At 44.3% G+C, this 26,100-nt stretch overlaps 1 protein-coding gene across 5 annotated transcripts in view; it reads left to right on the forward strand.

The window, feature by feature from the left end:
- Positions 1-25,557, forward strand: part of LOC122774401 (zinc finger protein 516-like) — a 39,883-nt gene extending 14,326 nt beyond the window's left edge. For all 5 annotated transcript variants that reach the window (XM_044033628.1, XM_044033631.1, XM_044033630.1 and 2 more), the window contains exons 2-6: positions 10,480-12,783; positions 15,940-17,262; positions 20,898-21,002; positions 22,911-22,981; positions 25,436-25,557. In XM_044033628.1, the coding sequence (XP_043889563.1) occupies positions 11,022-12,783; positions 15,940-17,262; positions 20,898-21,002; positions 22,911-22,981; positions 25,436-25,495 (3,321 nt within the window). In that variant the 5' untranslated portion in view covers positions 10,480-11,021 and the 3' untranslated portion in view covers positions 25,496-25,557. The remainder of the gene's footprint in view (positions 1-10,479; positions 12,784-15,939; positions 17,263-20,897; positions 21,003-22,910; positions 22,982-25,435) is intronic.
- Positions 25,558-26,100: the final 543 nt, after the last annotated feature.

Raw genomic sequence — 26,100 nt, forward strand, 5'->3', positions numbered from 1 at the left:
ACACATTGATTTGGAACACCTACCTCTTTGGTGGGCTAGGTGTTAGAGTTGTGATGTTGTTAAACTGAAACAAAGTAAGTCACAATTCTCTTGAAAACTCACCGTTTCCCACTCACAGCCACCAGCCCTTGTACAAACACCTACACAAAAAGAAACCTGGTGAAGACAACACACACACACACACACTGTTGCACACGCAAACACCTACAGTTACACTACACAGTGATTGGGAGGTGTCAGAGGGGGCGACAGTGTAACGTCGTATACTAGCAGATTGTCTCTGTTGGACAATTGGATGAATGTTGAGCGAGTGGATCGGGGCCAGTTTTCTGTGCTGTGGTTACACTGCAAAGAATAATCTGTCATAACAGGCTGTGCAGTTGGATATTGAGTGTTTCAGATGTGCCCCCTTAATGAAAGTTTGAGTGAGGAAAACACCAGACGGCGCTAATAACCACATTTGTTTTTGGCCCCGATCTCCTCATTAGACATTGGTGATCAATAAGCTGAATTCCCTAGCAGTCGCGGCACTCGCCTGTGGATGGACATTTTCTGCAGTGTGCAGCCCATGGCCTGCATTTCCCCTCTCTCTTTCTTGCTCCCAGCCTGCCTCGATCTCTCACTTCTCCCTCTCGGTCAGCTCTTATTATCCCAATCCATCTCCTGCCGTGACTTTACATCACTATTTACCACTTATCTTCCCTCTGCTAACCCCCTAGCCCCCCCCCTCATTATTTTCTCTGCCTTTTCTACTCTCCTTGACATGCATCTCTCCTCAGACTCTGCCTTGTTTTCCTCAGTGTTACTTTGGGTTCTCCACCGGGCGAGTTGGCAGGCCCGTCATGATTTCATTAATGTGAATCAGTCGGTCTGATAAGACGTGACCCAGATGGGATCTCCAGCTCCTTTTGTACAGCCATCCATCATGACTGTGCAGCCCCCATAAGCTCTCCCTCTCTCACGGTAATGCCTGTCAGCCTGCGTGTGAGAGAAATGTGTCATGAAGCCTCAGAACACTCTCTCAGAAAACTCCAGTATAAAAGACTTACAACATTTGTTATTCATATCTGGCAGCCCCTGTTCCTTTTATTATTATTATTTCTGGACGTGAAGTTCTGGGCAGATGTTTCAGGATGCAAGCATTGGCCTGCACACTCAAACAAAGAGAGACTGAGAGAATATTCCTCCGGGGGATTTATGATGGTCAATCATGACTTTATGATGACCTTGAACTGTCACATGCCAGTAATCAGCCCAAAGGGACACGCAGTATTTCTGCAGAACAGAACTGACTTGGACCCCACTACACTGTCTTTGGAGGTTTTTATAAAATAATCCTTATTCAATCACTTAAAGGAATGAAACCCAACACTGCTGTCATGTCTGTGCAGAAGCTAACAACATAAGATACCTACCTTAGCTTATGCGATTGTCATACCTTGTTTGACAATCGCAAACAAGGTATAGACTACCGGTTACGTCATAAACCAGAAAATTTCTTGGCCAAATACGATATCTACTCGTATTTGGTTCGACTCGTATTCGGCTTGACTCTACCCAGTTTATTTTGCTTTTTCATTAGGGATAGCACCTGGTACCTGGTACTTTTTTAGTACCAGCTCTGGTGAGGTTCCATGCGAGCTGATCAGACACTAAACTGTAGATCAGTTAAAAAGACTTAAAAATCCTGAAAAAATGTGTTAATCTCCAACATTTAGCAAAGAAAAATCTTTAAAATCTCATTTATATTTAACAGAGGAGTCTGTTGCAGTGAAAAACACATTCACACTGGTCAAACCCCAGGTGTTGTTTGTTTACCATAGGGAATATGTGTAGTTTTCTTAATACTCTAGGGATTTTTCCTGTGTCATTGTAGCGCTACAAAGTAATTCATAGGGAATGTTTATGGTACTACTTTATGAACAGTATGCACATGCAGGTGGGCTGCAGGGAGTCCAGTACTGGATGCAGCTTTCTTACACAGTAACTTTATTGCCAGGGGTCAACATTTGATTATACCAACAGGTTACTTTGTTTGGTGTTGTGCGTATGTGTATTTTCTTATCGTGTATGTTTGTGTGTGTGTGAACCTCTAAGAAACAAAAACAACTGTCTGTTTGAGCCCACGTACTCTTTCTGTAGTTGAGCCATCAAGAGATTTGTGTGGAATCCTGCTTGCCAGTGCCAGTGTGTGTGCATGTGTGTGTGTGTGTGTGTGTGTGTGTGTGTGTGTGTGTGTGTGGCAGGCAAGAAAGAGTCAATAGCAGATCTGTTGCCCTGCTATGTTCTCATATCTCCTCTTGACAACACTACAGGATGTGTTCTTCAGATTCTGCCTCAAGGTAAAAACAGGTTTGAAAACAAGGCACTCAGCAAGTACAAAACAACACAAGTAAATGAGGAGGCAAGGAAAATTCAGAGACACAGAGAAAAATCCTTTCAGAATGCCTGTGTAACACTCCAAATACTAGTCCTTAAAACATGCACTACAGGGTCAATTTAGCAATTAGAGTGTAAGATGAGAGACACCAAAATCCCTTTTGGTTCTCTCCTGTAAACAGGAAGGATAATGTGCATTTGGAAAATGCTGTGAAGCATATTTAGGGTCACTGATGATAAGTTTTTTTTATTTAGTAAAGAGATGCTTTTAAATATGCAGCAAAGGTTCACGTTCTCTCTTTTTTTTCCCCCCCTCTGGTAGCCAGCTGGTGTTGTGAGTGTAGGACACAGACTGCTCACATAAATCTTGCGGTGTGAAATGGCAGCTATATGTGGTAGATCCTCTCTCTAAGCTCGAAAATGTATGTTCGTTCTGTTATACAGCTAAATGACAAAACGTAAGTCAGGGTTCTCTGGCGCGAACGCTTAGGATGAAATGTTTTTCCATTAAAGTTTTGGCAAATGATAGGACCACGGGGTCAAACCCCTCCCCTCCTTGATGTGTGTGTGTAATTAAGCGCCACCATCTCGTCGCAGTGAGCAGCAAACTAAAATGGTTATATCAGAATGTGTGGCAGTGTGAAGGACTGGCCACCAGCTTTGAGGTCACCGGTCTAATTACACTTCAGAGAGACTGATATCGGTTCGGTTGCAGAGGTTGCTCTGAACTGCAGATGGATGGAGGAGAGAGCAGAGGGAGAGCAGGGAGGGGGTGAACGGCCTGGAGAGTTGAGAGAGGAGTGTCGGGGTATGAGGTGAAAAGAGAGGGGAGGAGTTTCACTTTTGACTTCAACTGAAAAACCCTATCAGCTCTGCTGCTGCTGCTTTCTCCACTTTAGAGCAACAGGTAGCAGCAGTCTCGCCTCTGCCGATTTAGCATCAAAAACAGAAGGTGCCATAGAAAAAGAAAAAAAAAAGTGGATTATTTGCAGTTACTTGCATGGATCTGGACAGAAAACAATGAAATCTTTCATCATGTACTGACACATCTTTGCGCACATGAGCGTCCTTAAATGTCACGTCCAAGGAAAATGAGCAAGACCTTGTTATGTAAGCACATTTTGATCATCCTTACATCTACTCCAGCAGTTCAGGATTAAGATTTGGATTTAGATTTATGATCAGATTAAGGTCTAGGCCAAGGTTGAAGTTGGGTTTAAGTGTGAGGGTATTAATGATTTTAAGTCCCATACAGTCCTGTACAAAATGCTGTATATGTATTGTGAATATCTCATCTCATTATCACATGGAACTCTTAACTAAGTAGATCTAAAATGTGGATATGTATGTGTGTGTGTGTGTGTGCAGAGGAGGAATGCTTCAGGAGGATTCAGGAGGAGGTGGAGGGGGTTCTATGTGTAGGAGCACCCAGGGGTTAACGAGCACTGTGAGAAATTTCAGAGGGGGGAGGAACAAATGGACGCACATACACACACACACACACACACACGCAGACACACTGACATAGTCACACTATGCCTAGCCCTACCTTTAACCTCACCTCATTTCAAATCTAAGCCCTAAATTTAACTAATTCGTCCGAAATTCGGCCCTAACTTATTTGGATTTATGCCAGAAGAGGTTTGAATAGAAGCACATGCACACACACACACACACACACACACAAAGTCCCAGAGGAAGTGGAAGATGGCTGGGCCCGTGAGAGCAGCCAGCTACTACTTCAAGTGGGGAAAAAGCAGCAGGTATCAATCTTTGTTAAGTCAGTTAAGAGCTGCTAATAAGAAAAACAATGGGGGGAAAAAAGATATGGGTCTCTATTAATGCTCTTGTGAAATTGGAATAAAGAAGATATATATATATATAATAATTTAGTACCAACTCTTTTTGTTAAAGACCAGAGGGGAGAACAACAACAATAATAATAATGATAGTGAAATAGCAATCCCAATATTGAAAAACATCTGTGTGAAGATGACTTTGAGCTTTACAGGGCTGAGAATTATGTCCTTCTTCTCTGGAACCATCCAGTAATCCCACGAGCATGGACCGGTCACCGAAATGTAACATGACAATACTGACCCGAACACCTGCCACCTCCTACACATACATACACACACGGACCCAGTGGACTCTTTTCTGTCCAAAGGCTCTTCTCACGCAAATGGAGTAGGCAGGATCCCCTCTCTATTTATCAGAGGGAGGGGGGTGGGGGTTTGAGTGAAGGGATAGACAGTGTGGACCCCTTTTGTTCTGACTGGGTTTAAGGGATGGGGGCAGGGATGGAACTAGGGATAGGATGGGAATTGGAGACCCCAACAATGCCAGAAAGCCCCCCCACTGCTCTTTCTGCTTATGAGCATGACCTGCTCTGACAGACCAGGGACAGACCCTGACCACAGGGAAAATATAACATAACTATAAACAACACAAACTCGACTTAGAGTTTTTTTCAACTGCTAACAAGTGTCGGGTCAATACTGAAGCTGTTTTCTATCACTATTATCTTATAATTATCCACGTCATACATGTCTCAGAATAAGCTCATTCATCCACGACACCGGCAACAAGTCTCACCCTGGAAGCAAGCGTTGCTTCTCTGAGCACACGGAACAAAAAAAATACTAACAACAGAGAGTGTTACATAAAAGACATCTTAATCTTTTAAGTTTTCAGATACGCCACTATAGGTTTTCAGCTGTGAACTTGCTTATTTCTTATTTATTTTTCTATAGATGTCTATGTGGCCGCAGCGGCAACGCCGTTTTGATTATGTCTCGTTCTGTTTTGATTGTGTTTTTTTTAAGTGTTTTCAAGTGTGTTGAAAACACGCATATAAAAATATGCCGCTGGAGTGTGGTGTTTTGCAGGCGGCGGATTTTGAGACCGAGAAAGAATTAATGCATTTTGTGTCACAGGGAAGTGAAAAGTTATTCACAGTTTCCTCCACACAGGCCTCTGTTTTGTTGACTTTGGTGAAAAGTTTTCACACTGAGGCTTCGGTTTTGACCAGTGCTTGTTAGCAATTAAAAAACAACAACTTTGAATTGGTTGTAAATGAAGCCTAAGGCTAGACTTAAAGTCAAATGAGAGTAAAAGTAGAGATAAAGTGTCATTTCTGTCAAAGTGGAGCCAAGCTGTTGAACATTATGACCTGCATTTTTGACGCCATATAAACAGATGCAGTCATGTGGGTGTATGGTAAGAGGTCTTTACCACATACACTAAAAAAAGCAGCAACATTTTGCCAAAGCAGGTCATACCTGAGCAGCATTAGAACCAAAACTGAGTCAAAACAAACTGGAAAAACAAGCCCAGCTCTGGTCAAGAGTCATGACCACATACGCCAACAGAATCCGAGCCAGCAGCCTGATCAAAAACTCACTTTGACTCACAGCGGCACCACAACCATCTGCATTTTGTCTCCAAAGAAAGGGTTGTCGTTCCCTGAGCTTGGATACACATGTGCTTACATTGCCAGATGTGGTCCTCTGCAGGTATTTAAAGTATTCAAAGTTAATCTTGTAACGCAGGCGTACGTTGTGACAGTGAAGCACTAACAATGTAGAACAGTGTATACAGCAGGATATCGTTGAGTTACACGAGCGCACGTACTGTACATGTCGGATGGTCCGTTTGTGGTCTCGCATTTATGCGACAGAATCGATGTCATGTGGCGTGGAGGTGAATCGGCACGTGAGAAACATCGTCTTTCAACCACTAAGTTTGTAAGAACATCTGACAAATTTGTCACCCTTAAAGTGTCCCACATTGGACGTCATGTGTATGTGTGTGTGTGTGTACTATCCAGCCTCTGTCTCTCTACGTTGTGGCATTTTTATATGCCAGTTTAGAGCAGGGTGAAGAGGTGACGAGCAGTTTGTTCATAATGGATTATTGATTGGTCTGAGAATACACTGGCTCTGCACTGTGTGTGTGTGTGTGTGTGTGTGTGTGTGTGTGTGTGTGTAAGACTCCATACCATTCCCTCTGTCGCACTCGGAGCACTGAATGTCTCCACTTTATCAGCAACTGTACAGAGGATAGCAAGGTTTTTTGTGCTGTGTAAAATGCTCCATGAAGCTGTGTGTGTGTGTGTGTGTGTGTGCGCGCGCGTGTGTGTGTGAGTGAGTGAGAGAGTGAACAGCTCTCTGTATGGGCTGTTAAGCTTTCAATGCTGCCTGTATAAAACAGTGCTAAAAGCCCACTGTGTGCTCATGGAGACTTTGAAAAGATGTGTGTGTACGACATTAAAAGCCCCTTCTGTTTTTGCTTCATGATTCCTCAGTTCCCCTGCATGTGTGTGTGTGTGTGTGTGTATTTAGACAGAAGGTCCACTCTTTATTTTTCCCCACTGTGTATTTTTCCTTCTTAACCTCACATGCTTGTCTCCATGCTGCTGTGTGGGAGGGATACAGATCCCACCAGGGCTGAAGGATGTCCCGCACGAGAATGACCCACAGTTATTATCAGCTATAAGGTGACAGTCTGTGAGTGAGTCAGTGTGTTATGAAAACCAATCTGTGCACCCTCGGGTGCAGCAGTTTTGTGTCATGGCTGCCTCTGAGAGGATTGCTATGATAAAAGGGGCATCGTGGCAGTTTCTCCTGCTCAACATTTGTATGATTTTCTGTTAAATGGCAGCAGTAGACTGCAAAAGCTCTATTTTGTAACCAAATCTAAACATAAGTGTTTCATATTCTTACACCAGATTCGTGTTGAATCATGAATCCATGGTCCCTAGAGGGCGCAGTTGAGCAGACTGCAACGAAGACCCTTGAGTGTCATCTCCAAACATGTTAGGCTGTTGTTTGGGAGAGATTTCTAAAGTTTACACAGTGATATGTTATATGTGATGTGTTGCTACTACATAACCAGCACCAAAGTGTGAAAACAAACACAAAACAGATTTAAATAAAAAAAAAAGAGAGAACATCTGTGAACGGGCCTTCAGCTCGACACTGTTTGTTTTAAGATTCTCTCCAGATGTGGACCTCAGAAGTCCATAGCACACAGAAATAGCTACGGAGCTCTGCAAAGGTTGTGCATGGATGGGAAAATAAGAGCGGATTTCCTCTTCTGCCGGACCTCAGCTGCTGTGGTTCAGAGTTAGCAGAACAGCAGAGGTTGAGCATTCAAGGAAAGGAGAAAAGCATAGTTCTCCCACTGTCTGGCATCTCAGTCATTATCAGCTGAGTGTTGGCCTGCCACTTACTCCCAGTGACTCATGGAAGGGCAGCTGTCCATTAAGTGGCAAGTCTGATATCAGAACATTCCTAAAAAAAAGGTTTATGTTTATGTGATCATTGGTATTTGTATTGGAATGAAATGATCTTATTAGCTGCTGTAACAGACCTTATTCACTGCAGAGCCGGGGGTCGTGCTGATGTTAAGTGTAAGGTCACACTGCATACATGCTTCCTGTGTTTTACGGATATGTTCCAATGTGACTGAGAAATAATTATACTGTATGGTCATTATAGCATTGCAAATACAGCAGACCTAATGTGGTCTGCACAGTACTGCACATACACTGAACTAAGAAACAAAAGCGCCTGTCAATTCCAATTTCAGCCACCCACCATCTCCACTTGTATTATTCCTTGTGTGTGTGTGTGTGTGTGTGTGGCTAATGAGGTGGAGGATGTCAATGGTAGTCAAGGCTTAAAAAAAACTGGAATGTCCCTGCTCGCTTCAGGAAGATTTTATATTCATTAATTGTACCATGTTGGCCTTTAATAGAGCTTTGATGCCGCTTCATTTATTTTGATGATTTAGATGATTGGTAATCTTGTCCGTCACTTCTGGACAGTTTCTCCCTCCTTAAGCCAATTTGTCTTTTTTCCTTTTTTTCCACTTTGCCCTGGTGAGGAGCCTGCATTGTTTCCCTCCTTGTGGCTAATCTCATTACATTTCTGGTGGGTGACAGGCTTACTGCTGTAACGCCTCAAATCCCAAACCTCCCCCTCCCCCCCCAAAATATTTGCAACTCATCCTGAGTGGGACAATAATGTGTGTACCATATTGTAGTCCATTCAATAGTTTTATTTCACTTAATACAACACATGTGTTCTAAGGGTCTGGATCTGCCTCTTGGAAAAAAACCCTCTAATGTGACATATTAGTAATGATGATGATGCCTTTCACAGCTCAAAGAACTCCTACCTGTAGTAATATCAGCTACCCCGGCTCACAAAAACAGCCATTCATGCACTCACCCTTTGCAAAAAAAGGCTAATTTGGCATTTGTAGGCGGAGAGAGAAAAGCTACGCTTTTTTTTACAGAGTTATCTTCACCATCTTGTTCTTCATCAACATGAGGAAAACTTCACAGAGGAGTGTTAGGAGTATCCAAGCACATTTATTCTATGTTGCTCATCCAGTTTCACATGTTTTCTCGCTGTAATGAGGCTTGAGATTGACCTTGTTCGTCAGAGTGAACATATTATCAGGCACGACGACACAGTCTATAAACATTTTGTGCGTTCCTCTTCGAAAGCATGACATTCCACGTCCGTCTCTGATCTTCCGTCCCGCTGTGTAATATACTCATGTCTTGTTCACCTGGACCTGACAGTTGGAAGGCATGACCGTGAAGGACAATGACAAAGGTTTTTTTTTATTATTTTTGTCTTAACTGTCATAGACTATATATGTAGGCTGGAGTTCCCCGAGCCTTGCATAAGAGGAAAAGTTAGGGGATCTTTTAAGTTCCAGTCCATCCAGTGTCGTACAACGACTGGCTTTGAGGGAAAAGGTTAAGGATATTTAAATGCGAGCTTCTCTAAGAAGAAGAAGAAGTCTGCATCTGATAATACAGTTTGTTTCAAAGTCGTGTCACACACAGCTGCACTTTGGGCCAGAATTGTGCTTGTGTGCACTGGAAGCCTTTGCTTAATAAGTGCTCCAGGAAAGAAGTCAAGTGAACCACGGAGGTTGTGCTGAATTCAATGGTGTAAATCACTCGGGATAGATAGGTGGCTGTGGCGCAGGGTAGTCATTTTCAAGACATATGATTGTTCTTGTGCTAACTTCCCTCCTCTACCACTTTATCCTCTTATGATTATGATCAATTATCCACTTATAATTAGAGCCTGGCAGTAACTCAGCCTATGGGCTCTGGCACTTCGTATAATAGCCTGTAATAATGCTGTCACTCACATTTTCATATAGTTCACACTTTCCGGCTCTAACATCTGCTGACATTAATACGCCAGCTTCCCACTGGAAATTTCCTCTCACGATTCAAAGTTTTGATCTGAATCTGAAAGGAATTTAGGAACGCCGCTTCTAATATTATACTTTCCATAAAAGACAAGTTATCCGACAGACACAAAGAAGAGGGATATTATTAACGTCATTGTTTCTTAGTGGGGGAAAAAAAAGGGGTTTTACAGCAACGCAGAACAATTAGTCATGATACAGAAATATAGTAGAAGCTTGATGTCACTGAAAACTGAACATGTTTTGGAAAACATGCCATTACAGTATGTGAATCTTCCACTCATATACAGTTACATATACCTCCCATCACCTCGTCTCTGTCTGCTCGACTCTCTCCAAACCCCATTCACCTCTCGCTTTGAGAAATAAAACAAAGCAAACTGTCTGAAGAGCCACTTCCTGTTGTGTACTTAAGATCCCTGTCATGTGATATTGTCAGTTGAGGCGAGTGTGTGAGGCCAGTATGGGGGGAGGGGAGGGAGTGTGGTGGGAGTACGGTGGCACTGCTGATCTTGCTGATGTGAACATGACCCCGCCCCACTACCACTCTGATTGTGTAAAGTGTTGACTCAGCCATCGCGGTATCAGAACCCCCGAAGCCCTGCACACACTCGTGCAAGCCTCAGATACATACTGTAGTGCATTTAAACTATAAATAAGCGAATGATTTGGGGCGAGAGATATGTGAATACTGTTGATACGACAAACGACTTTGCATATGGGACACAGATCTTTGTATAAAGTGAATCTATGGCGTCACTAATATGTTTCTTTGTCTCTTTTTTCCCTCACATTCCTTCCCAATCTCTCCCACCATCTCTCTCTCTCTCTCCCTGTGTCTCTCCTTTTCACTTTTAGGTGGATGATATACATGCTGCCTGTGCAATAGAGAGCTTACTGCTACATGACCTGAAAGCTGCTGATACACATGAAAACGGAGGAGCCAGTGAAACGAATAATAGACACCAATAACTGACAGGAAAAACACCTCAATCCTCTGTGCCACTGACATAATGATGACCTGAAATTCAGCGGAAGCTTTCACTTAACGCTGAGAAAAAAAATCTCAGTTTCATTTTCAATACTCTTAATTAGCCCCAAAGAAGATTTTACAAAATTAGGGGAATCCAAGCAAATGTTAAAGCACACCGAGTTTCAGCTTTGATTCCATGACATCGCCAGATGAAGATGGATAGATGGTGTGGCACCCAATAACCAGAGGGTAGTAAATGAGCTGCTGTGTTAGCAGCTGGATTCCTGGATGACGGAGGGCAGATAGCATTTTAAGTAATTAACAAAGGCACATCAGACACCTCTAGATGTGCAACTGCAGATAGCAGCAGTTTCAACTTAACTGAGCTTGTGAAAGGCCAGATTGATCAGGGAGATTTGTTTGGATCATGAATCCTAGAGACAGTGTGGAGGTGATGGAGACGCAGACTTTAGGTCAGAAGGAAAAGGCGGTGGGAGACCAGGCTAACCTTGGCAACGTGACCGAGGGTGAGGATGATAAAATCCCCGGGACCTTCGACTGCAACGTGTGTGGACGCAGCTTCCCGTTCCTCAGCTCCTTGTCGCAGCATATGAGACGACACACGGGTGTACGCCCTTATAAATGCCCTTACTGTGACCACAGAGCCTCTCAGAAGGGAAACCTCAAGGTCCACATTCGCAGCCATAAACTGGGCACACTTTCGAGCCATCACACGAATGACGATGAAGAGGGTGGAGCTGAGGAGGAGGAGATGAGTGTTTCAGAGGGTCTCGATGGGGGTACGAGTCCAACTAAAAGCAGTTCTGCTTGTAACCGGATGATCAATGGGGATAGTGGTGAGGAGAGTCGCAGGAAAGTACCTGCAAGGAGCATGAAGAGAGTCAAGTCCCTAACAGACCAGCGGCCTTACTGTTGCCGTCTTTGTGGCTACGAGGCCCAGCGAGAAGACCAGCTACTCAGCCACATTGAAAAGGTCCACATCACAGCAGACGCTGAGGATGAGGCACCTGTTAAGGAAGAGGCTGTGACTGAACCTGATGCCACCCAACAACAGGGTGATGGGTCCTTCCCATGTGAGACCTGTGGCCAAGTCTTCAGCCAAGCCTGGTTTCTGAAGTCGCACATGAAGAAACACGCAGGGATCCTGGACCACTGCTGTCGCATTTGTGGACGACGGTTCCGCGAAGCTTGGTTTCTTAAATCTCACATGAAAACACACAACACCAAATCGAGGTCACGGTCAAAATCGGATTTAGCTGAACATCCAGCCACCATCAATGATGTAGCCCAGGATCCTGATGTTGTTACGAGCTCTGTTCCATCGATCTATCACATTTGCGCTAAATGTGGGAACCTGTTTCACAGCAAAGAAAGCCTGAAAGTCCATGAAAGGGTTCATAATCTCAGCTACGGCAAGAAGTCTCAGAGTCCATGCATACCCAGTTATGATGAGGACTCACCTGCTGCTAAGAAACGCTTTCTAGACTATTTGCATCTTCAGCCTGTTGAGGAAAAGGCCCTGCATGAAGAAAAGGAATGTGAGAAGATTCTGGGTCAAAGAATCCCAGAGCTAGATCCAGTTTGTAGCTACCAGGCATGGCATTTAGCCACCAAGGGAAGGGTTCTGGAGCCAGTGGAGCCTAGTTACAAGGCATCATATGGGGGAGGGAGTATGGGAGAAGAGGCCTTCGCTGGAGCCGCTGTGGTTTTTGAGAAGGAGAGCAGTCGCTACGTCCTGCAAGGTCAGGAGAAACGTGGCTCAGGCAGACGCAGCAGCTCCGGGCAGGGAAGCCATGCCTCTTCAGGGGACCGAACACCAGAGAACCTCAGCGACTCAGAGTATCGGCCGTCATCTCGCCAAGACCGGCGGCGGCCATCCCAGTCACAGTCTTCCTCCAAGTCCAACGAGTGCTTTGAGTGTGGGAAGGTGTTCCGCAGTCGTCACCAGATGATCGTCCACCAGCGAGTCCACAGAAAGGACGGAGGCAGGGCATCTGCGGGAGATAAGGACAGAAGTGGCAGGGACGACCGATGGGGCTCCACAAGTGAGCCAGAGTCCGTCTCCCCCGGACGACCCTGCACCCCGGGGTACGGAGACTCTCCACCAGCCTCCACACTCGGAGATCAGGCCTCAGAGATGGGAACTGCAGACTCTGGAGAGCTTTCAGGTTAGTCGGCAACATCTGTCTATTTATGTTTATTACTGATTTTTCCATCTGGAGCTTTAAAAATCGTATGATATCTCATGATCATATCTGGTGATAGTCAGTCACACACTGTGACATTAAATTAAATGTCACAGCTTTATTTGACTCACTCCTGCCTCCATTTGAGTATATCCATCATCCAAACACTAATTTAACACAGCAGCATACCACAATCAGAACATATAACTGCCTTCTATGGAAATGAATACTGTAAGCACAAGTAGAGATTCTTAGTGGCAGAAATGGCCAGCTTTTTTCAAGCCTCCCACTCAGGCCTCTGGCTCTGTCACTCTGTAGTAAACATCTGTTGATGAAATGTGCATTGTGTAGGTGCAGCTCCTCAGCTCACCCGTCTCTGTGGAGTGGGGATGGGAGCCACCATGTGGCAGAATATAGAAATGACATCTTACTTCAGCTCTTTTATAGTGATACTGTTGCTCACAAATCCCATCAACTATGGTCAACCTTAACCGTCAGTGGAAATTCTGTCGACAGCAGTGCAATGATCCCGTTTCACAGAGCCACCGCGGTATCAGCGAGGTGAAACTTTGTGCCTATCAGTGGTATGTCAGCAGAGGCAGAGCACAGGGCATTTTTGGAATGCCTGTCATTTTTTCACCTCCACAATCAATAAATACTGCAGAACAAAAGAAAAAAAAACAAAAAAACTAAAGGAGAAACGCAAACCTTTCCCATGCGAGGCCCAAACACTCGCTAATCATATTTGAAATATGATAAAGGGAGGATTCCTGTTTATGCAGCATGTCTGGCTTTTGTCTTTCAACTTTCAAACAGACCTTAAACATTCATACAGGTTAAGGGACAAGATTGCAAAGAATTGTAGTGATTATTTCCTCTCCTCCCTGTTAGTGCAGACGTTCAAAAATAGCAGCAACATTTCATCAGGCCTGATCGAGCAGTGTGTGCTATTTCAGGTCTTCCTGTCTCAGGAAACTCCCCTCACCCCCTCCCCCCCATCTTTTTTTTTCTGCCTTTGCCATGGAAATCTGTCTGTATGTTTCCCTTTACTCTTCACCGGTGTTGTTTATTGCACTACATGCAATTATTTGACTTCAATAGAAACATGCCAGTCCTAGGTGTGGTTAGCTTCTTTTCTGAGTCAATGTATTGTCTCTAGACACCCTGCTGTCTGTGTGCAGTAATTGCATCCTCTGTAGCCCAACTAATGCACAAATGTTTGTTGGATATCGTACTAATGTGAAATAGTAAAATGTCAGTGACAAGGCCACTTTATGTAAGATGTGACATTTTAGCATACACCCAATAGAGCATTCTAACCAAACCTCTGTCGATTTGTCTCGTCTTCTTTCTCTGTGCCATTCCTCCCCGTCCTTTTTGACTCTTCCCCTAATCTCTAAGGTTACCTTTTGTGACACTTCCACTGTCACTCATCCACTCTTCTTACCATTGAGCCAGCCAAGGCTGCCTGTTGTCTGAAGGACTGGTTATTTATAGTCACCTTTCGATGGAGAGGGATGCAAGTGGTGCAGAAAGACATGCTCAGAGGACACTCTGGTCCCAAATACTTCCTTATTGCCATTTAGCTACATTTTGGGAATATAAATGAGAGGCAGCGGTGTGTGCTCTGCAAACAGGCCTATGCTTTTTGAGTAACCAGTAATAATGATCAAACAATAGAGACATTATTCTTATTTCCTTTGTTGTAAACAGAGACTTTCATCACTGCCATTGTGCTAACATTGGCGTATGTACAATACACAGCCCCACACCACAGTGACGCAGTGACACATGTTTTGTTTTTTTTATCCAAGTGATGCATCACTGCTATGACAAGAGTGTCTGTACTTTGGCAAAATAATCCACACTACTCCAGGACAGGGTTTGGGTTTAGTGCGTTATACGTGTTTGCGTGTGTGAATTTGTGAGAATCCGAAGAGTTATTTCATCCTGCACTTTAATTACTGCGACTCTGAGTGGTTGATTGATTATTACAAGAACAGTATGGGCCTTATAAACAGAACACAGCAGTCTTACCACCCTGCCTGCTAAACTGCCCAGTCCTGGCACTTCATCTTGGCAATGCTTGAGCTGTGAGTGTTGGCCAGTGTTGCCAACAGGAAGCCAAATGAAAAACAGATGGCAGATTACTGGTGTTGTTGTAAAAACTGGGTGAGGTAGTAGAGAGCACAATAATACCCTACTTATAGTATCCGATGTAATGGTTTGATGGAGAACGAAGTACAGTATTTTTTTATGTGTAAATTGTATAATTTTACACGTTCAGGAGATGATACAATGGTTTCATGTTCAACACCTTCATTTTAAAGATTTCTTATTCAATATCACTTTAATTGGAAGTAATTTTAACAGCCACTCAACCCAACAACTATGATTTCTCTGGTTATTATTCCTGCAGTTTTGGATATTGTGGGAGATGAAACTTTTCCAGTGACAAGTGGGTCAAATGCGCCCCCCTGTGGAGAATCCGTAGATGTACATGGCAGGAATCAATATTTGAAGGAGTAAATAAATCTGTAATCAACTGCAATTCTTGTACATTAAGTACATCTTAATATTTTATTTCTTATAACGTCAAAAATGCTTCTTCAACTCACATATTTATTTATCTTAAATTTGTGGTATCAATTCTACACATCCCTAATTACCGCAGCAATGAATTAACACAATCTTGAGAATCTTGTCTTTTAAAAGCTGAACATGTCGTTGTAAAAACAGAGACTATGACGTGGCTTAATGTTAATTAATATTACAAACAATAATTACTTCAAATAAAAATATTAACTAATGAATAATTGATCATTGAAAACAATCCAGCAACAATCCAGCAACACAACAATTGTGTACTTTTATTAGATTTTTCTCTGGCACTAGTAGATTTTTTTAATTCTAGTGTGACACATAAGGTTTGGTTTAGATGTAAAATGAAAAAAGATAATATGGGAAAAGTGGACAATACTGCAGCCTGGTGGCGACTCACCATAATTACACAAGGTTGAAAAAAATATGCACTGAGTTAATGAGCACTGACGTTCCACTGGTGGTAGAGAAAGATGTATTCTGGACAGCTCCTTTAGCAAATACTGACCTTTCTGTTGTCATATCTCTTCCTTACAGATGAGAAGCCTTACATCTGCAGCCTGTGTAACTTTGTTACCTCGGAGTCACAGGCCTTCCTGACTCATGTTCGTGTCCAACACCCGCCTGCTCCCGAAGATCGGCCCAGTCCAATTCCCAGCCCCAGCTCCAGAGGCACCCCCAGTGGCTACCCCAAGCTGAAGAAAGCTCTTCTCAAAGGGCTGAAAAATTCTGCATCCGCTCACCACTCAGCTCAGTCGTCCCCATTCGACCCCAGCATGACTCCTGTGAATCTTTGTGTCAGGGCCGATGGCACCAGAGGTATAGCCTCCTTAACTTTGGACAGGAAGAGCCTCCCCAGCCACAAGTGCTCCTTTTGCTCCCACTCCACCCACTACCCTGAGGTACTCTGGATGCACCAGACTGTGGCTCACCGCATCAACAGCAGCAGCTCCAACCTGGCTCCTAAATGGGCCTTTAAGAACAACTCAAAGAGCTATAGAGACAGCTCGTTATCCTTCAGGAGACGAACTGGTCCCCCACCAGTCCTGGGGGGAAAAGAGTGCCCACCACTGCCCCCACTCATGCGCACCCAACGAACCCTTTCCCCAACAAACTCCAGTGAGGTGCTAAAGAAGAGCAAGCCAGCCAGTCAAGCAGCCATGCCATCCTCATCATCATCCTCCTCTACCCCCTCCTCCTTGCTCTCTAGGGGTTCCTCATCCTCCTCAGGCACCCAAGCTGGGAGAGTTCCTGTACGGCCAGGCAGCAGCAGCAGCACCGTCAGGCACACAGAGGACCAGACTTATCCCTCACGCTCCAGGCCCAAAGTGGATACCTACCCCCGGGGAGGATCACTTTCATCCTTCAGCGCCTTAGAAAAGAGCAGTGGTGCCCCTTCACACTCCCCAGCCCCAAGCCCCAGCACTGCAACAGGTTCCAGGATGGCTGACCGCTATGTGATACCTCAAGAGGGCCTCGGCTTCATGCTGTCCAGCAAACACGGCTTGGCAGAGTACAGTCGTGCCAGAAGCTCCCCTCATCAACCGCTTCCTAACGCTCATAGCCAGGGCCGAGCTAACATAGCAAGGCCCAGCACCATCACCCACAGCTCCACAGCAGGACATAACTACGGAGGCTCCCAGGGGCACAGAGGAACCCTGCAGAGTCCCTCTTCTTCTTCTTCTATGACGTCTTCTTCTTTGCCTTCTGAGGCTTGTGGAGATTTAAAGCAGGAGCCAATCGCGGAGACACCGGAGATGCCAAATGACATCCTCAACTTCCTCAAAAACTACAGCCCCCATGAGCTGGCCGCCCTCTACCACCGCTGGGGTGCCGCCAACGCCATGTTGGATCCCACTGGTAGGAAGTCATTTTTTGTTTCGTTTTACTAGTTTTCCACCAATTAACATAGCATATATAGCCATTAAATGTGGCTTTTGTGAGAGAGTGAAAAGTACTCATCATCAGCTCACATATAATATACCCAAAGGTCTGAAAAGGCCAAATATCAACAGTTGAAGAGAAAGGTCTTCCTGTGACTGAGCATCTCGTCTTTGAACTGCTTTGAGCCTCATAGATCCACACTTAATATACAGCATGAGCCACAGTCAAACAGGTTTAAATATTTATCCACTCTTGCACTCTCTACCACATTAACTCATCGTCCGGCAGCGAGTGAGTGACACACACGTGTACTGCTCCACACAGGTTTGCTTGGTACAATAAAAGACTAAAGCTATGGAAGCATGTGTGTCTGTGCACGTGTGTCCGTATGTGCTCAGGTTTCTAGATGTGGTGTGTGTGTGTGTGTTTTTCGCATGATGGACGTGAGAGAACCTTTCCTACTCTCAGGTCTGCAAGGCATGCCTCGTCTCCAGCTCCATTCTCCCAGAAAGCTGTCGCAGTCTGTTTAGGTCACAGCTCTGCCTGACGAGAGACTCGCCCAGATGTGAAAGGAGTGGGGCAAACGCAGGGGGAGAGGGGGAATGAGAGGCAGAGAGAGCGCGATGAGACAGAATAATTACCCCACCAGCTGCTTTGCAGATAGTCATTACCAAACATTCGTAATATTTGCCCATTTTCAGTTGTGTCTCTAAGGTCAAGTGGGGTTGTACAAAGCCAGGGGTCAAAGACAACAGCCCCAGAGCAGCCGCATGACATTGTTGTCACCCGTCCAGGCACATATCGTCAAGATCTGCCTTAGCCCTTTGAGTCACATTTTATAAAGTGACCTTTTTTTGAGCAACTGAGTCTTTCCCCTCTCCCTCTTCTCTCTCTCTCTCTGTAATATTTTTTTTTTTACCAGTGCATGAGTGTGTGTCTGCTTGTGTTTGCTGTCCAGCTTTGTCTTGTCTTTCATTAGTGCATCAGTGAGAAGGGCTGGCGGCCCAGCGTAGAAGTAGAGTATCCAGAGGCCAGCAGTCGGGCTGCCAGAGACACTCTCTGTCACCTCCTCCTCCTCCTCCCTGTCCTCCTTGTCGTACCGTGTCCCCCCCAACACTCCCCACTCTCCACATGCACGCACAAAAATACACACAACCAGTGGGTAGGACACTGTCCAGGTGTGTGCTGGCCTTGATGGTTACGGTGCTGATGTGTCTGGTGGGGTTTGGCGAGTAAGCACCCCCCCCACCTCATGTGTCAGTAAGAGAGGTGCAAGAGAATATGAACGTCATCTTTGGATTTACAGGATGTCATTTCTGCAACCAAAGATTTCAATCAAACTAAAAAACAAATGACCAAGAATGATGACGTCAGGAAGCAGCGTGGGATCATGGGAGTTGTTACGGGGAGAACTACGGCAGCAGAACACACTGCAAAGGGCAATGAGTAGTCATGATCTATTAGTGACAAATGAAAGAAAGAACCTGCAAACTAGTTGTGGTGCATATCATCTTCCTCTCGCTGTTGCTTCATATGAGTTTGATGCAGAAGTTATAGCAGAGATGGTTCGTTTTGTTGAATAATACTGTAGGGCTAATGTAATCACACTACTCCACAAAAATACTGTATGTGTCATTAATGCAGAAACGCTGCTTATTTTATCCTTAAATGCTCTTTCCGACCGCTGTTGTTCCTGTGGCTCCTCCTGAAGGTCTTAACGAAACGGTTATCAAAATGATACAAATGTAAATGTCTTGAATTAGAGTCATTACATTCCCAACAATAGGTCTCTTTATGCAGAATGGCCCCTCTTATAGATGCTCAGTATGTTTTCCTTCTGCTTTACTAAACACAGTTGGGCTTCATGTCCCTTAACAATTAATTTCTTTGTGACATTTTTCTTTTACTGCCTCATTATAGTTTCAGAACTTTCATTAAGTATGGTCGCTTGGAAATTGGCCGGTTTTTGGCCCGAGTTTCCCTTTTTAACTGGTCTTTATAGTGAATTCCATGTAGTATTAAAGCATATTTAAAAAGTTCTTCCTTTTAATTTTGGTCACCTGCAAGACGTCATCTGTATTGGCTGTGTGAAGTGTTGGGACATAGACGTGCAAGTTGTGTTTTCATTGTGTAAAAGAAATGGTAAATCAAGGAGGTTTTAGATTTATGTGACAGCTTTAGTCGTGATTTATGTACCAAGGCTTTTCAGAATAACTTAAGTGAAATGACACAGAGAATGTGTCCAGGTAGGAAGTTGGAAAGTTATATTCATCAGCGATGACTAAACCTCTTCACCACCCAGGACGAAAATGATTAAGAGAAAAAAAAAACAAAAAAACCCTGAATTTACATTTCGCCGCGTCACATGACAGGATTTATGAGCTTTGATGTCAACAGAATTCAACTAGTTGCTCTTTTTTGGACATCTTAAACATTTAAATGTAAAATTGACGTGTGCATGTGCGTTTTGCTGCATCACTGTGGGTGTGTGTGTGTGTGTGTATGCGCATACAGTATATGTGAGCCACAACTGATGGAAACACACATAAGTAGAATTCTTGAAATACGTACACACACACACACACATACACACCTGACATGTGACACACGGGCAGCGGAGCAGGCACATCACAGCCGGGGCGTTTTAATTGCCTGTAATTTATGCAGAGTGTGTGTGCACTGTGTGTGTCTGGCTGTCAGCCTCTGAGATGATGCTGTGTGACAGCTGCAGTCCAGCCCCTGGAGCTAGCCGCTCATAATGACACATTAGACATACTAATGATGCTCGCGCAAGTCCACTACTCCCATCCTACCAACCTTCACCACTCCAGCCAGGTTCTGCACCTCATGCACACCCACTCGCTGCCTGACCATCACTGACCTTTATGTCTCCATTCAATCTCCACACACACACAGACTGCTGTTACATTGAATAAAGTAATAATAATGTCCACCTTTGAAATCTTTAAATTCTTATGGTCATGTTTTTGTTGTGATCCATCCATCCATCCATTTTGTTCCGCTTTATCCTCCACATGAGGCCCGTGCCAATCACAGCTGACATAGGGCGATACATCCTACACAGTTTGCCTGTCCATCCCAGGGCCACATACAGACTACGGTCAATTTGGGTTCAATTTACCTAATCTCCTAATCTGCATATCTCTGGACTGTGAGAACCCCCACACACACATGGGGAGAACATGCAAACTTCATGCAGAAAGGCCCAAGGTCTTCTCGCTGCAAAGGCAAGAGCGCTAACCACTTCACCAACTGTGCGGCTTGTTGTGATCCATAAATTTAAATTCAAAGTATAAACTCAATGCATTTTTCAAAAAAAAAAAAAAATCTAATCGGAAAAAGCAAAGTTTGGAAAACATCCTCCCCTAAGATAAAAATGAGTGCAGCAAGAGAAAATCTTTTCCTCCAACGGTGTTTTTGATTGGGCCTCCTTTATACGCAGATTTGCTCAATTAAACAGAATGAGCTCTAAAAACGTTCCTCCACTCGTCTAATCACATGAACATTGCGATGATTTTTGCTGGTAGATGTTGTTCTTTTGTTCTTAACGGGGAGTTTCTCTCCTTTTCTGTTTGTGTTTGTGTGATCAGGAATGCTGAGGTCCCTCATGCGACAGGGGCAGTACGTCTGCCAGGAGTGTGGGAAGAGTTTCAGTCAGCCCAGCCACCTGCGCACTCATATGAGATCTCATACAGGTAAATACAGGAGCGACGTCAGCCAGCGTGTACGCACTGTGTACACACAGGCTTAACCGATACGAGACGAGCCTTGGGATTTCTGAAACACAACCTGTCACTGTGTGTGTGATGACTTCAGCTCTAGAGCAGAACATTAGGTTTTGGTCATCACATCTCGATAGCATCGATAAATAAAGTTGTTTTTAGGCCTTACAGTGTTGTAATGAAAAATGACCAGAGACTTCACGACAAGAGAAATGATCGAGAGAGCGCAGCCAAAACTTCCCTCATCCTCTACAGCGATGGGAGTGGGTGGGAAGTATCGGCTGCATTTTGTCAAAGTGTAGCCTGATGGCTTCGACGTACAGCCCGTCGCTTTAATGCGAGTTATCAAAGTCGTCTGCAGGAACTGTAAAAGAAGTTCTGAAGAAGGAAAAGAAAAAAAACAAGGCAGTGATCGAGCTGCAAGACCATCCGTCACTGGAAGTGCATGACAAACATTGACAAATGGGATTAGCAGAGAGCCAGTGACTGCGCCGTGCATAAGCGAGGCCCCCAAACCTGTGGAACGACCTCATTAGCCACTTGTTATTCATGTATTAAAAAGATGTTCCCATTTTTTTTATTTTTTTTGCCACTCCTTCAACAGTCAGTCATTCCTGCGCCACACGTGTACACACATCATCACACACGCGGGCAATTTATCCACCCCAGAAACACTCACATGAGATATAGAGAATAAATGCGCGGGGATTCACGTCCTCGACAATAACTCATCGTCTGACTCTCCATACATCGACTGCGCTCGCGCTTTCTCCCAGATAAATCAAAACGGATCTTTTTGTTCAGCTGAGTGTGACAGCCAGTCTGTGAGTCCTTCACCGCCCTGGGCTGGGCAGCTGTCTCTATTTTTTAAACTGAAACACGACTTGCGCCGGATACTGACCTGTGACAAATTGTATACATTATTAATCACATGTCAATTAGAGAGATGGAATTGTGCATTCTAATGAAGCAGAGCCACATTTGTCCACGCCAGCGCCGTGAAACCATTTGCATGCGTCTGGATGCCATTCACCAAACAGCTTGATTTAGACGTCCTACCCTTTCTTCCACTTTATCCTTCACCCCTGCTACTTCTCGTTTCTTACTTCTTTCCTTTCCCTTTTCTGCCTTTACATCTGTTTCTTCCCATTTCTTCTTTCCTTTGCCCTCTTATTTTCTTTCACGTATCTCACCGTATCACTTCCCCCATTTTTACCTCTAATCTGATCCCATCTTCAATACTATCTACCTTATTTTTCCATTTTCTCCTCTCCTCTCCTCTCCTCCCCTCCCCTCTCCTCTCCTCTCCTCTCCTCTCCTCACCTCACGTCCATCAGCCGAGTTGGCAGTGATCGCAGTAGACAGTGAGTTAAGTAGCTTCTTTATAGAGAGTGTGAATGATATGTGGCACAGCCAGTGATTCTAAGTGACAGAGGGCAAATGGTAAGTGATGCACTGTTCAGCGACCCCCCCAGCTCTGCTGTAAACACACACACACACACACACACACACACACCAATGCACCAGCTCTGTAAACACTGGCCGAGGCTGTAATTAATGTTGTCACCGGCAGTTGTCTTCAGCATGGACGTGCGCACGCAGGAAAGGCCAGCCACCCCGAGGCCTCCATTAACATGCGTCATATTAAATCACTGACCTGCCTTCACCAGGTTCCATCGCCATCATCGCCATCATCATCACTGCCAGCTTCCCTCTATTAGCAAGGGTGCTGGTGGCAAATGTTGCCATGTGTGGATGGTGGTGGAAGACAAGGGGACACAAAACAATTTATGCTTGTGTGGATCTGGTAGAGCTTTTAACCAAATGCCCTCCCTCCTCCTCCTCCTCCTCCCCCTCCCTCCCCTCCTTCTCCCCTCACAGTTGGGTTTGATTTTAACGGACTCCACAGAGGTACTGACGCTCACACCACCGCTTCTGAAGCTCCCAAACAAGTATGTGGCACAATGGCTAATCACTGGGCCCCCCCATATGGCTTCTGCATGTCTCTACTTTCTATTCGTACTGCTTCGCCTCCTCCGCATGTGTGTGTCTGTGTCAGTCTTGCACTTCTCATCTTTTATTGTTTCTTTGTTTTGTTTTTTTAATACTATTTCATGTGTAACAGTCACATGTGGCACCTCTGCACCTGACATTAACACCTGGCAGTCTCACAGCTGAAATGTTCTCTTTTTTGTTGTTGTTGTTGCTGGATCACACCTGAAATCCTCAGCCTGTGTATCCAGTGCACATATTCCAGGTGTCACCGAGAAGGTTATGGTCTGTTTTCACGTTTCGTTTACACTAGGATTAAGTAATTATAGTAATGAAATAGTTTTTCCTGATTGAGAAATAGCATCATGACACTTAAGAATGTGTAAAACCTTATTGGGTAAAGTCTGAGGCTGTACTGACATTTTCACCCAATACTGATCTTACATTTGTTTCCATCCTGTTTGTTTTGTCTTTGACTAGTTTTAGTTTAGTTTATTCATTTCGAAAATAAAGAACAACAAATGTTCAATTCACAAGCAGACGCACAAATAAAAATTGGAGACTTTGACCACCAATCACAGGGCAGTTCAGGGAGAGAGGGTGTTCCTTTTAGCTAGTCAGCCTATGCTGCAAAGAAACCTCGAAAAGGAGCTCTAAACCCAAAACATTAGCATTTTAAATGTCTGTGGACAGAACTTGACAGTTCCCACTTTGATCACACAGATTTCCCACAAACACAAACGTCCAAACAGTTAAATATTCACAAACAGGCTTTTTGGGGAGGAATAAACATCATCCAGTTCCTCCTGCTTTCACTTTCTGGTGCATTTGAGATGCACATCCGCTGGACTGCACTGAAATATACAGTTAAATGTATAATTTGTTTATTTCAGTGTTCACCTATAAGCTGTGGGTTAAAATAAGTGATCAGCAAAGTTTATTTTAAGTTTCAAGTGGGTTAGGGTTATGAAAAAAATCTGATAAAGAAGAGCTCCATCTTTAATGCAACATCCTCAACAAACTATTGATATGAGAAAGGAACTAAAGCTTTACTTCACTTACTTACTTTACTTTTTAGGTTCTCGCCATGTCTTGTGTTAAAGTATTAAATATCGTTGCGTTTTAGATTGTTAATCGCGTTCACTCAGTGACAATAATCTATAACAAACCTAAAGGTGAGAATCATGTATATATAAGACTGGACAAAAGTATATGTTTTAATCAAACTACAAGAGACGAGTGTGAAGGCAGCACAAACAGGAGTAAATCTGCTCCGATTTGACATTCGCAGAGACCTGGGTTCTACACGCTGCACCTCCATCTTAATTAATCACACACACACACACACCCCACATGGACTCCGATTTACCACACACTATGAATGATGGGAGCAGGCGCGGCGGAGGGTTCCAATTAGATGTAGTGTTGACGCTGCTTTACGGTGACGATAACCTTTAGTATAATGTAGTGCACCGGTCCTGTCAGCGATGTTTCCTCGCAGGATGGTGTCACGGAGGTTCTCGCCTCCCTCTCACGTCTCGTACCCTCGCTCATCTTTCCAGCTGTTTCTCTGTTTTTCTTTTTTCTTTTTCTTCTCTTCCTTTTGATTTTTGTGTGATTAATTATATCTTTCTTTTTTTTTTTTATCTCTCTCTTCCTGCACCTCCCCTCGTTTTCGTTCTCTCTGTTGTGTTACTGATGATGTATGATAACAGCTATATTTCCCTGTTTCTTCTTTAGGGAGAGGGGTGTGGGAAGGTGTGGGGCATGGGGACTCATTTGTTTTCCTGCTTTGATATTCCTCCATTTATCAAAATGATAATTAGGTGCAATTAAATGGCAATCTCATTTGTTTTGTTCAGGTGCTTGTTGCTTACTTTATTATTATTGTTATTTTTATTTTTTTTGCCGAGGTGTCTGTGCCGTTGTAGGTCAGTCTAATTAGAAAAGAGAGTGCTGTCTGTGTGTGTGTGTGTGTGTGGGGTGTGCGGGGGGTCACTTGGCTTGGATGATTGAGAGAAATGCACGGGAAGAAAAGTAGGACTGCTCCGACAGTGGAAGTGTGGCACTTCTCTCCAGATGGCAGGAAACAGAAAGGGAGAGTTGGTCCATCTGGGTCAGCGCAGAGAGGTTGAGTTCACTTTTATCGTGTAATTAGGTGTAAAAAATGGGATGTGATTGCCGTTCTTGACCTGCATAATGTTTCTCCGCACTTCCCGCTGAATGCCACCACGTGTCTCGGTATTTGTTTGTCTGTGTTTGTGTCGATTCCTCTGCGGCGAGTTTCGCTCTATTGTCCGTGTCACTTCACAAGCTTGCTAAAATGTCCTGTTAAATGTTGCCTGTGTCCTCTCCCTGAGACGTTAACTGTGTGTGTGTGTGTGTGTGTGTGTGTGTGTGTGTGTGCTCCTCAGGGGAGAGGCCATTCTGCTGCCAGCTCTGCCCATACCGAGCCTCTCAGAAAGGGAACCTAAAGACGCACGTCCAGAGCGTCCACCATATGCCTTTTGACAACAGCCAGTACCCGGACACACGGAGCTTACTACTGAGCCAGGAGGAGCCAGGAGCGCTGGCTGCCAAACATCCACCGATGCCACAATAAAAACAAACAAACCCTCTAGTGGACTCTGATCTAGACTCGGGGGTGGTGGGCAGGGAGAAGTGGGGGCAAGACAACACAGATGCCATTCCTAAGAAATCCGGGAACTGCAAGGTGGACCCAACACACAGGATTTACTTGTTCACTCTCCAATGATCCTAGAAGAATCAGCGAAGGTTCTTGTGTTGTTGTTTTTTTGTTGTTGTTATGTTTAAGAAGCTATAATTAAAGCTGTGTTAGGCAATTGTAAAAATCACAAAAATAGGGCCACAGAAGATTAGCTGAGTGAAATTCTAATTTCAGCGGACGGTGGAGATATGATTGTCTTAGTCGGGTTTTTTTTGTTGTTGTTTTTTTTAAGTGTAATGGGCGGTAATAATAAGGACACTGTGTGTAGTTGACGTCATAGTAACGTTTTTCTGAATATAAAGGGTCCATTTTGGGACATCCCAGCGAGTACAGTGGGGAAATATTGAATCA

Source organism: Solea senegalensis, linkage group LG9, assembly GCF_019176455.1.
Source record: "Solea senegalensis isolate Sse05_10M linkage group LG9, IFAPA_SoseM_1, whole genome shotgun sequence".
Lineage (NCBI taxonomy): Eukaryota > Metazoa > Chordata > Actinopteri > Pleuronectiformes > Soleidae > Solea > Solea senegalensis.